Consider the following 13,290-nt stretch of genomic DNA (forward strand, 5'->3'; position numbering starts at 1 on the left):
TTTAGATTCTATTTTTCTTCATTTACTCTTGGGTCTTTATCATTTCTTTCCTTATACTAATTCTGGAATTGGTTTGTTTTTGTTTTTCTCAGACCTTGAGGTCCAGCATTAATGTCTTATTCTTTAACTGATATCTATCTGATTTTTAATGTAGATTATAGCCACAAACTTCCCTCTTAGAACCACTTTCATTGTATCCTACATGTTCTCTGTGTTTTCATTTTCATTTGATTCTAGGAATTCGTCAGTGAGTCACTAATCATTCAAAAGGGTATTGGTTAACATCAGTGTGTTTGTATATTTTCTGTAGGTGCTTTTGCTGTTGATATCTAGCTTTACTGCATTATCATCTGATAAAATATAAGACATCATTTCCACTTTCTTCTATTTCTTAATACTTGCTTTATTCTAAAAGTATGTTCTAAATGATTAACTATTTTGGAAAATATTCCATGTGCTTCTGAGAAGGGTATTTTGAAAAGAGTATTCTGTGACCATTAGTGGAAACATTCTGTAGATATCTGTAAAGTTCATTTGATCTATAGTGTTATTTAACTCTGAAGTTTGTTGATTTCTTATCTGGATGACCTATCAGTAATTGGGGTATTGAAGTCATCCACCAGAATTGTGTTGGGGTTCATGTGTGCCTTTGTATTCAATAGCACTTGTTTTATGAAATTGGTTGCACCAAAGTTCAATGTATAAGTGTTTACAATTCTAAAATGTCCTTCTTTTTCTTTTCTAATTTTGTTTTGAAGCCAGCATTAATAGATACTAATATAACTAATCCTGCTTGTTTTGGGGTTCTGTTTGTTTTGAATATTTCCATCTTTTCACTTTCTGGCTGTGTTTGTCTTTGCCAGTGAGGAGCATTTCTTGCAGAGAGCAAACAGTTAGATCTTGGTTTTTAATTCACTCCACCAGTCAGTGTCTTTTAATTGGAGGGCTGAGACCATTAATATTTACAGTTATTGAAATGTATGTATTATATCATCTTTTGTTTTTGTAATGTTTAATTTCTCCCTAATCATTGTTGCTCACTTACTCTTCTAGTGATATTTATTCTTTCCCATATTCTCAGAGCTGTGTTTATTTCCCTCTTCTATGTGTGGCATTCCTTTAAGTGTCTTCTGCAGTGCTAGTTTACTGATCATAAATTCTTTTAATATGTGCTCAGCATAGATCTTTAGTTCTCCTCAATTACAAAGGATAGATTTCTGGATACAATAATCTAGGTGGATAGTTATTTTCTTTTAGGGTTTGAAATGCATGATTCTGTGCTCTCCTGTCTTTTAGAACTTCTGTTGAGAAATCTGCTATTGCTTTGATAGATTTGCCTTTATTGATAACTTGTTACTTATCTCTTGTAGCTTTCCATATTGTTTCTTTGTTCTGTACACTTTGTTCATACACTTGATTTTTAACTATAATATAATCATTATTTTTCCAAAATTTAATCCACTTCACTGTCATTAGGATCATTACTTTTTGAATCATTAACTTCTGGAGGAATGATAGTACCTTGTTTTTCATATTTCTTGTTTTTTTTGCATTGGGATTTATGCATCTGAGGCCAAATTATTAGCCATACCTTTTAATCTCCCATATTCTTTCAGTTAAAGTATTTATAGTGTTTATGTGGGACTAGGTTATGGCAAAGTTGAAGTGTAGTTTCTGATAAGTGGACTAGGCATTTATTTCAGTATCCAAACACTCACTCAACATGGCAAAGGCTCTATGCCTAGCACCACTGAGACAGAAGAGAATTACCTGCAGTAGCAACCACAACTGATATACATATCCACTACGGAAGTACAGTAATAGCCAATGAAAAACAATCACCACCATGATTCCAATAACATTAAAGAGAAAATGAAGCAAAAGTAATAATATGTGAATTAAGAAGATATTACTTGACAAGGATAAGATTGGAAAAAAAATTAGAAAACAGTATATAAAAAGAGAGAAAAGTAAATAATGGGGTGGAGGGACAAAAGAGGAAGGAAAGTGATAAAGAAGAGCCAGTTAAATATAAAGTAGAAATTAAAAAGAAAAAAAAACACCAACCAACCAATGAGAAACAATGAAAATAAAGAATTGTAGAAAGGGAAAGGAGAAGGAAAAAATAGGTGTAATTGAATACAGACAGAGAATGCAGTATGGGGGCAGGGATAAGGGAGAGGGAAGAAAAAAAGAAAATTAAAAGCTAAAGATTAAAAGTTGGATGTGGCTGCTTACATCTACAATCCCAGCACTTGGGAGGTGAGGCAGAGAAACTAAGCTGTAACCCATTCTGAGCCCTTTGGTGAGAGCTTGTATCAAAAAAGACAAGACAAAACAGATTAAAGAAATTTGATATTAAATAGGAAGAAATATAAGAAAAATATAAAATCAAAGGAAAGAGAAAAAAGAAATTATGTAAAAATAGAATAAAACTTATGTAAATATTTAAAGAGAACAGGTTTCCAGTGGCCACTTCTGCTATGTGTCACCTGGTGAGAAGTCTGTGCTATTTGGCTTCCTCTTTTTATCCTTTGTGTTATTTACCTAGCAATGAGAGAGCACTGTGGCATTGTTTGTGGGTCCAGCCAGAAGTAATTACGCTTGGTGTTTGTACTGTTTCTCAAGACGGATGGTGCATACTGTAAGCTTTCTGCTGGCAGATCCTAATCTCTGAGCCTTTGAATGTTTGGTCATGAGGTGCGGAGACCAGAGATTCAGCAGAGTGCTTGTCTTCTCCACCCTCCAGGTCTCAGAGTTTCTGTAACTTAGTTCCTGCTCATTCCCCCTCCCAGAGCTCTGGTAGCTAGCTTCCCTACTTGGTGCAGATAGGAAACAACTTCCATCCCTACTCCATGTTAATATGACTAGTTTCTCATGGCATGTAGCTCTCCACATGTCTGACTTAAAGAATTTCCCTGTAGGTAAAAAAACTGGCCAGCCAGTACTCAGACAAAAAGTCTGACCCTTGTTGTGGGTTTGTTGAGACAGGGCAATGTAGGGAACTTCAGCTGCTAATGCCTTGGAGTCAGATAGAAGCCTTTCAAAATAGCTTCCCACCACTGCACTGAGACTAAGTGCTGGGAAGGAAGAACTTCCCAAGTGCCTATCAGCTATGCCTACTGTAAGACACTGCCTGGTTGGATTACAGATCTGTTTGGTAACCCAATCCAGAGATTCTTGTGTTTTCTGAGTCTGGTTCTTTCTTTCATCTCTGCCCCCTCCCTCTGCCATGCCATTTCTGCCATTTCCATTCTCTGAAGCTCTCTCTCTCTTTCTCTGTCCATTCCACTCCTAAATTTGCATTCCCTTTGTTTTTAAAAAAATAAGATGCTGTCATTTTGCCACTGAAAGTACAATGCATGTTTTCTGAGACCTTTGCTCTTTCTTTGACCTCAGCCCTTACCTTCTGCAGCTGTGTGCTCCATCTTCAGAGTTCCACATTCCATCCACTGGAGTAATCTTTCTTTCCCTCTGCTCACTTTCCAACATTTTATACTTTTTAAATATGGTGCTGTCTGTTTGTTACTGAAACTTCAGAACCTTCCTACTATCACTCCCCCAAAGGTAGCTGCTCCAGCTGCTCTAGGTCTATCCCCTGAGATGTCTCTAGACATCTTTTTCTCTACCCGAAGATTATAAGGATATTTATACAAAACAGCTTTGGATCATAAATACATGTGGTCCTTGAATAATCACTTTATGCATTTTTCCAAAATTAACTTGAGTTCTATTATATCATTTCAATTGTAAATTCACTATGTGCATTCTGCTTTCTAGAGGAAGAAAAAATAATGACTAACAACATGAACAATCTTAGCTTCTTCTATGATTGAATCATGTACAATAACATTACTAACAAAATATTTTCGTGTGTGTGTGACTGGGGTTTGAACCCAGGGCTTTGCTCTTACTTAACAGGTGCCCTCTTACTTAAGCCACACTTACAGTCCAGTTCACTCTGGTAATTTGGAGATGGAGTCTCATGAACTATTTGCACAGACTGGCCTGAAACTGTGATCTTTCTTATCTCAGCCTCTCAAGTAGCTAGGATTACAGACATAAGCCACCAGTTCCCATGGGTTTCAAAAACTGCCATCATGTTTGCCTGCTTTATATTAAGCATAACTAACTTTAAAAAAAAATTGTGGAACAAAACCAAGACTCTTGTACTAAGCCTCTACTTTAGAATCTTAAAAACAGTGTATGTGAGACCTCAGTGTTAGGCAGATGGAGTTTCCTTTCTGCAGAATCCTTAATCTGACCAAAGTTTTTCCTGGAAGAGTTAAGCATAATTAAAGTCAGTGAACTATGTCTAAAAGAAGGTATCTATGTGACCTGGATTTATTCAGTAATTCAAGGGGAACTGCACTTGCAAGATATTCTTTAATGACTATTACAGATTGAAGGCTGGTACTGACTTTTGAAAGGCAAAACCTTCTGCTGCCATGCTCCAGTGTGTCCCCTCAACTGTGACATGCTCACACTTTCCTTTGTGCAAAACCACTGCCAATTTCAAATGGTTTAAGAAAGAGCTAATGGTTTTATGGCCAATGTCTCTGTTTTAAATGGCATTGATATTCAAGAACAACCTAAAGTTTTGTCAGAGCAAAGGTAGTTCATTAGTCAGAACAGAATCATTTACATGTAATTAAGTAAGTTGACTGATAGCTGTTACTTGTATGTTCACTTAACCAATTTAAAAATTGGCTGTAACAACAAACAAGGTAAGTGATTTTAAAAAACTCACTTAGGTGCTCCCTTTAAACTTCTTAGCCTGAAAGTAATTTATATTTGGCAGCATCAAATGAGCTGTTTAAGCCAAAATAAGCGCCATGGTGTGCTTTGAATCAGTACACAGTATATTATGCATTTTTGAACTTAAAAAATATTATTTCTATTACTGATATCATTATTTCATCAAGTCACCACACTAGTTCTACAATCTACACATCAAGAATGTATCTCAATACTTCTGACTTCTGTTGACATATTGAACAAAACCTTAAGAAAAAGAAGAAAGTATGACAGAAAAGTTTAGATCTTTAACCATGAGTATATTTGAATTTTTTCCATGAAGTATTAACTTTGAATTGCTTATCATTATAATTACCTAGACATGGATTAGATATTGAATAAAGTTCCCTAAAACCTTAAAAAATGTAGGTAGGTATGATTTTATACATCACATTGTACTATATAGTTTGCTCTCTTAGATCAGTAGATTTGTAGAAGTAATATATTTCATGTGACTGATATATTTTCCAAAAATGAGCTATAAAGAAAACTGCATATTTATTCTTTCATTTAAATATATATGCATGTAACATATGCATATACATATTTATGCTATGTAACTACCCATAATGATCCAGTTCTGAGTTTGGCACTCCATACCAAAATAGAACAAAGCAGACAGAGTCTTGGCCTATGGCTCAGTGCAGTGTAGCTTCAAATTCTATCATTCCTATGCCTCCTTTATGGTTTATTGAACTCTTCATGTATATGTATATAACTGTACAGTTTTAAGTTAATATTTATTAAAATTCATATTTTTACATAAATTTATTTTTAAAGGAAACAAACCTTACTACAAATGGAAAATCAGTAACATGGCCAAAATTCAAAGTTAACTATAAGCATACATAGAATGAAATTCTTATCCTGAGGAGGAACCCTTATAACTGTTAGTAGGAATGTAAATTAGTACAGCCACTATGGAAATTAGTAGGGGGGGGGTTCCTCAAAACACCTAAAATAGGATTTCCATATGATCTTGCTATTCTACTCCTGGGCACATGCCTGAAGCAGTGTAGTCAGTATACAATAGAGATTCCTGCACACCTCCATTTATAGAATCATTATTCACAACAGGCACATTAAGGAATCAGCCTAGGTACCCACTGCCTGATGAATGGATACAGAAAATATGATGTGTTTACACAGTGGAGTATTTAAACATAAAGAAAAATGAAAGTATGTCATTTATAGGAAAATGAGTGGACTAGAGATCATCATCAACCAGACTAAGAAAAAAATCTCATGTTTTCTTTTATATGTGGAAAATATAAAAGGAGGAGACAGTGGAGGGAGACAGAAAGGAGAGGGTGGCAAGGGCTGAATATAATCAAAGTACTTCATGTGCATGTGCCAAAATAGTATAATGAAGCCCATTAAATATTATAAAACAAAAAAAGGGATAGGGTAGTGTGATCCTAGTAATAATCGGGCAGATATGATCAAAGTACACTTTGTGTATGTGTGGAAATATCACAAAGAAACCTTTGTACAATTCATGTATACTAATAAAAAATTTTTATCCTCCAGGTGGCTTAGATTTTTGCCCCGATGGAGTATGGTGATCCCCAACATCTATGATTGCTCTGTGTTAACTCAGGGACTCCCTGTCCACCTTTTCTTTTTATGAGTGGAAGGTTGAAATTACATTGTAGGTCATACTGTAAGTCATATTGTAACATACCTTGACATGAGCTAGACCACAAGTCCCTGCTACCACTTATATATATATATGCATACTTTAGGAAACTGCCCAGTTCATTAACCTGAAAGAAATTATCAGGTATATCTGACCTCATTCATGTGTACTTTTTTTATGATGTGGCTAACTTACAGGTAAGTGTGGGCCCCAGTCTTTTCAAACATATACATTTAACATTTAAGAGTCATGTCACATTTCTGCTGTGAGTTAAATAGAAGTACTCATCATGTGATGAGATTTTACATTATCAGTATCCTTGGTTTTGGCTTTCACCATATACCTTAACCATCTTTTATGTACTGTAGGTGCTCCTGTTTCAAGATCAGAATTATGGTCTTCACTATGAATACACTGTCCCATCAGACCCTGTTCCAGAGAACCAGAGTTCTAAAGCACCTGAGCCCCTCTTCATGTGGACACACACAAGCTGGGAAGACTGCGATGCCACATGTGGAGGAGGTGAAGAGTTTAAAAATATTTATCTTTACATAAAGACCAGTTGTTTCTGATTAACCACTGATGATTAAGACAGATCCAAACCTCTTATTTGTAATTCGAAAATCCTTAAAGGTTTTGAAGCAGCAAGTTTTTATAACCTGTTTATTGGTTAATCATCTGAACTAGTTTGTGATAAAAGTGACTTGAACTGAAAAAAGCTGCTTATGAGTTATTTCATATTTCATTTAATGTGATTATTCACTGTATTTTACAAATATTAATGTATTTATTATAACATCTCAGGTTTTCTAGACCTCATTCAGATTGTTACACAACAATCTGAATTGCTGTATACGTGCTGTATTTCTTCGCTACATCTTAAAAGTTCTAAATCCCAAAATGCATCTGCCATAAGAACTGAATGTAAGAGTGCTTTGGCAGAGCAATATTGAGTTTGCTGCTTCATTGCCTGCATACTTAAGCTAAATATACAGAGCATATGAAAGAAAATAATTTCATTTTCCCAATTCCTTTAGATTGATATTTTTAAAAATTGTGTCACTATTTTCAATAAATGGAGAAGCATTCTGAAATTACCCTCAAGTTTTTCTATTTACATTTTTATATTCAAGATCAAGGCTGCAAAAATCAAAATTATTTCAATATAAAATGTGAGACTAGCATATCTCTTAATCTTATCCTTTATTTTACTAAAGAGACGATTGTATCCCACATGTTAGATGGATTGTTATTGTTCACAGAGCAGTTAGTAGTACTGACAAAGAAAGATGCCAGTCAAGTAAGGGCTCAAGTGGTAGAGCACCTGCTTAGCAAGCATGAGGCTGAGTTCAAAACCCAGGACTACTGAAAAAAAAAAAAAAGGAGCAAAGAAAAATGTCTACTTAATCACACTTTGTACAGCTCTACCAGATACCATCTAAGGGTAAAAAGAAATAATTCAACATATAAAGGTATAATGTAAATAGTGTATATAATATGAAATAGTTTGTGCAAAGAAATGAACCATTTATTTTTGTTTTCTGGGTGAAAAAATTGTATCCACTGCCTAAATGTTGCCATGGCAGGAGTGGGGGGGTGCAGAAAGAGATTGGCATGTGAGAGAGTGTGTTTGGTTGTCAGGAAAGTCCTCGGTGAAAATAAAAACTTTGAAGTGACTATGGCTGCACACCAACTACAAAGGTATCTAAGGTGAGAGAGGTCCGTGAAGGCCCTGCTAGTGTGGAGCTGGCATGGCTGTGGATGATGGGAAGTGTGGAGGGAAGATTCAAATTGAGTGACTTACTCTGGCTTCTGTTTTAAAATGTTATTATTACTGTTCCTGAGCTGAGAGTATACTGAATAGAGCAATAGGGAAGAAGCAGAGCGATCAGTCAGGAGGATACCACAGGAATCCAGGAAAGAGGTTAGTAGTTGCACCACTGTGTTAACCATGGAGGAGAGGTTGGAGATTGTCCAGATCTGTACATATCTTGAAAGTAGAACCAATAGATGTGCAGCTATGAGAGTCATAAGACTAATTATTTTGCCAAATGGAAGGATGAAGTCACCATTGGTTGGCTTGCGTAGGCAAGCCTGTGAGATGGCAGAATCAGGAGGAAGCTGAAGCCTCAACATAAGTTCAAGATGCTTATTGGGCATCTTAAGTGTTATGTCAAGTAAGCAATTGGAGATATAAATCTGGTGTTCAGGACAGAATATTAGGCTAGAAATATACAATATATGAATGATATATCAAAATGCTGACACTATGTGGAGTTATCCAAGCAGAGAGTGTGGAGAGAGAAATGCTGTTAGAAGATTGAGCCTTTGCTGCATTCTTGTGTTTAGTTTGGAGAAGAAATCAGCAAAGCAGATTAAAACTAGTACCCAACAAAATACGAGAAAAACACGCTGAGAGAATGTTCCGGGTAAGGCAGTGAAGAAAGTATCAGAAGAAGGAGAGAGTAATCAACTGTATCAAAAGCTACTAAGTAAACAATATTGTAGACTAAGAATTGACTTTTAGCTGGGTGCTGGTGGCTCAAGCCTATAATCCTAGCTACGCAGGAGGCAGAGATCAGGAAGATCATGGTTCAATGCCAGCCTGGGCAAATAGTTCTGCAAGACCCTATCTCGAAAAACCCTTCACAAAAAAATAAGGCTGGTGGACTGGCTCAAGGTGAAGGCCCTGAGTTCAAGCCTTTAAAATATAATGACTATTATATTTAAATATATGGTATCATTATATTTTAAATGTATTATGTTTCTTATATTTGAAACATGAATGTCAATGCTTACCTTATAGAAATTAATTTCAATGAAATACTTGGCTTAAAAGACTAAGTAGAATTCAAGGAAAAAAAAAAGCAAAATAATAGTAGAACTCCAACACAGGAAATTTTTCTTTTTATTGGAGGTACTGGGTCTTGAACTCAGGGCTTTGTGCTTGCTAGTCAGATACTCTACCACTTGAACCATGCCTCCAACCAGGAAATGTTGTTTTGAACAGAAAAAATTATAGATCATTGTTTGTCAATGTATATTTTCTAGAATAGAACAGAAAACTAGTGGTACAAAGGAAAGAGCAAAACACTGCTGGAGTGATATCAAGATGGGACCAAAGAAGGCAGTTGGCTTCAGACCAAAATGTAAACAGCTCATCTTTAGCAACAGGAAAAAGATAGGTGGGAACCTAGAGTGGTACTCTGCTGGATGCATATATTCTATCCATGAAAACTATCTTTGTGAGAGTGGCAGTGGAAAAGGAGATACTGGAGTTTTTAAAAGAGAGATTTGTGGTAGTCACTTAGAGAATGGAAGAATGAATTGAATACGTGCATGTGTTTTGATTATATGGTAGCTTGAAGTCAATGGTCGTGAATTTAGTATGACTCCCCAGTCCTCATGATGTTATATCCCCTGGCTGTGTACAGCATGCAGGTGCTCTTGTAGGACAAAATTAGGAATTGCCTGGTGAGTACCACAAAATAAGAGAAGATTGAGTGATTGACCTGAAGTTGCATTAATGAGTTGACAATGGTAGATCAGAGAAATTAATCACGTAAGGACGAAAAATATGAGGAACCTAATAGATAGCGGGAAAAGGGTGGTAGAATTGATGGATTATAGAAAATAAAGCAGAAGTTATAGAGCAGTTACTGTAGTAGGTAGAAACAAGACCATAGCAACTACTGGCATGACAAAAATGAAAACCAAGGTTGCTGAGAAGAGGCCATGAAGTAATAAGTCTTGGTGTGGGAAAAATCATTCGAATACATATTATAATTCAAAGTAAAGAGAGGGTGTGGCCCAGAGGTTGGTGTTTGACTACATGAAGGGTAATATAATGCACAGTCTGATCCAAAAGTGAAGGTTTATGAGAAGAAAGGGAACAGCATCTGGTATTGGCAGTGAGGTGCATGGAAACCTGTCTTCCTCTGGATCCAAAGGTACTGGGGCATGAACAAGAAAATGCTTAGCCCACTGGAGGCTTGCAGGGAAAGCAGGAGACAGTATCAGAGAACAGCATTCAAAGTCCACAGCCTAGGAAGAGCAGCCCCACAACTTTGAAACTGGCACCTGAAGTCTGAAATACCTGCCCCTTCGGGGTCACTAGAACGAAAGCAATACATGGACAGGGTAAGGGTGTGTGTGCAGTATAAGAATTCAGGGTAATTACAAAAACAGATTTCAAATCACTGTCTAGAATTAGAAAGATGTTATCAGTCATCACCACATGACATTTCTGAGGCTATGTTTCTCCCAGGCCCCCATTATCATCATGTGACTTAAGCTCTTCCATTCTCCTGTCCTCTCCTGCTGACATCCCCACAGCCAAAATCCTGTTCCTCTGCTTTTCCCATTTTTTGCTGATGCCAAGGGCATCTCCTTTAAGAGCTTCTGCTTCACATCTTCTATGCAAAACACACATACAAACACACACAAACAGAGAAGCAAATACAATCAGAATGAAAATATGCAGTTACAAATTTCTCTTTAACATGACACAGAGAAGACTTTTGCTCCTTCTGGCAGTCCACCAACCAACCACCATCCCTTGGCTTTGGTAGGCTATGGGATAGGGAGTGATGGAGAGGTAGAAAAAACAGTCATTAAAATTTCTTTACATTTAAAAATCTGGACAGAAAAATGTTTGCCCATTGGAGCATATTATCCTCACTTTTTTTTCTGCAATTGTTGTTTAGTAAAAGTTGCACCAAAATTTAATAAATATACAGAACTTCTTGTCAGTCTTCAGACTGAAAAAGCAAATGTTAGAGGCTTAAAAGTTTTCCCAGAGATCATATTAAATACTTTCTAAAATATATCTCACCAACTTCTAAACCTTAAGAAACAGAGATTTGCTGTAAGTTATTTTAGCTTCAGAGTCAGAAGGAATATTAGATATTCGTAAACATGATTGTTCATTTATCAGCATGAGAAAATTGTAGTGCACAGACGTTAAACACTTCCCAAAGCCACATGGTTACATGGTATGGGGGTCGGACTAGAATCCAGGACTCCTCAGTGCTTCTCTCCTCCTCATACTGTCTTCATGTGCAGCTCAGGAGGTTTTGAAGTTGCTTGCCATAAAACAGAAAATGTCCCCTAGAGATTATTTAGGTTTTCTTTGGATCCAAAGAGATGTTTTATTGTGTTCGGATAAATGAGAATTGAGGTATGTCCTTATTTTCATTTCAACTGGCCAGTTTTGTAATAGACGCCTAATTATACTCAATTCCTATATGATTTGTGCTGTGTAGACCTTCCCTCTGAACTACGCTCCATTGTGTTCAGGCAACAGTTTTCAATTATATCTAACTGTGTTAATAGGGCACATATGCATTTTAATGCCAAAATATTTCTGGGTTGTTGGACATTATTTTCTTTTTTAGTTCATAAATAAAGTGAATAGACTGGATTTCAAGAACCACATCATTTCTAACTTCATATTGTTGATTTTATAGCCAGAAAGAGCTCTGTAATCTTTCAGCATATTCATGAATTAAATGAGAGTATGTTCAAAGCACAGAACATTGGAAACAGATTCTTGCAAAATGTATCTTCAACAGAAGAGAGGAAATATAATAGCTTTATTCCTCTTCACAGGAATATATTAAGAACAAATACAGTATCAGAAGGCAGTATAAAATTTTAGTATTTGATATGTTTTTTATTCTCTAATCATTATAAGGAATTGGATTGATTGTAACAAAAGGGGAAAAGAAATTCTTTAAAAACCTAGCATTATTTAACTAAATTTTTATTGTTAGTGATCTTTAACATCAATATCTTTAACTTTTCTTGGTGCTGCTGGACTTTGAACTCAGAGCCTTGCACTTGCTAGGGAAGCACCCTAGCCCTTACATCAATATCTCCAATTATCTCAAGCAAGGTTTTTGAATGGTAACTCAAACTTAATTTAATTCACTATGCATTAGCATTTATTTCTTAATGCCAGTTATTACAAGATATGAAAACCCTAAAGATATGAAAATTCTCTCCTTTGTAAGGAATATTATCTAGAATGTCTAACAAATGCTACTGATCACAAGCAAATTTTTCCAACAGTTTAGCATATATGTGTGTACATATATACTAGTATCATGTGCTTTTCATCACAGTCCTTTGAAAGTCTAATGGTAGTCCTAGAAAAATTTGAATATATATATATATATATCACTTATATTTAAGCATTAACCATTGAAACTAGTCATACTATTTTCAAACAACTTAAACACATCTGTGAGACATCAGTGTTTTCTTTGCATTGGAGTTCTTTTGGTACTTCAGAAGTGTGAATCAGTTATTACAAAGTTCTTGTTGACATAAAAACTGTTTTGAGTGATGTTTGTCTTAAGAGGCCTTAAGATGTATCACTTGATAATATCTTTTATATATTATGTGGAATCAACATTAAGTGCACTAGGATTTACCTTACCTAGTAAATGAATTAATGAAAGAAAACCTATAATGGGGATACAAAGTTTCAGTACAACCTTTTGAAACAAATGAAAAATTAAACATGCTTTTAGGGAATTGTAAAAAAGATAATATTTGAGGCAGGGGTGCTGTGGCTTACAGCTGTAAAATCAGGTACTCAGGAGGGAATTGGAGATCAGGAAGACTGTGGTTCCAGGCCAATCTGGGCAAAAAGTTAGTGAAACCCTATCTCAACCAATAAAGCCAAGAAGGAGGAGGGAGAGGAGGAGGAGGAGAAAGAGAAAGAGGAGGAGAAGAAGAAGAGATAAAATTTAAAGGAAAATAATGTCAATATTTCATGTTTTTTCACATTAGTCTAAGCCTGTCTAGCTCACCATACTCATGCCCTTATTGTCGCATTGTGGGACCAT

General features: G+C 35.8%; 1 protein-coding gene across 2 annotated transcripts in view; it reads left to right on the plus strand.

Annotated features, from left to right (window-relative positions):
* Positions 1–13,290, plus strand: part of Adamts19 (ADAM metallopeptidase with thrombospondin type 1 motif 19) — a 276,147-nt gene that overhangs the window by 231,473 nt on the left and 31,384 nt on the right. For both annotated transcript variants that reach the window (XM_074076627.1, XM_074076628.1), the window contains one exon: positions 6,805–6,958. In XM_074076627.1, coding sequence (XP_073932728.1) covers positions 6,805–6,958 — 154 coding nt within the window. The remainder of the gene's footprint in view (positions 1–6,804; positions 6,959–13,290) is intronic.

Source organism: Castor canadensis, chromosome 6, assembly GCF_047511655.1.
Source record: "Castor canadensis chromosome 6, mCasCan1.hap1v2, whole genome shotgun sequence".
Classification (NCBI taxonomy): domain Eukaryota; kingdom Metazoa; phylum Chordata; class Mammalia; order Rodentia; family Castoridae; genus Castor; species Castor canadensis.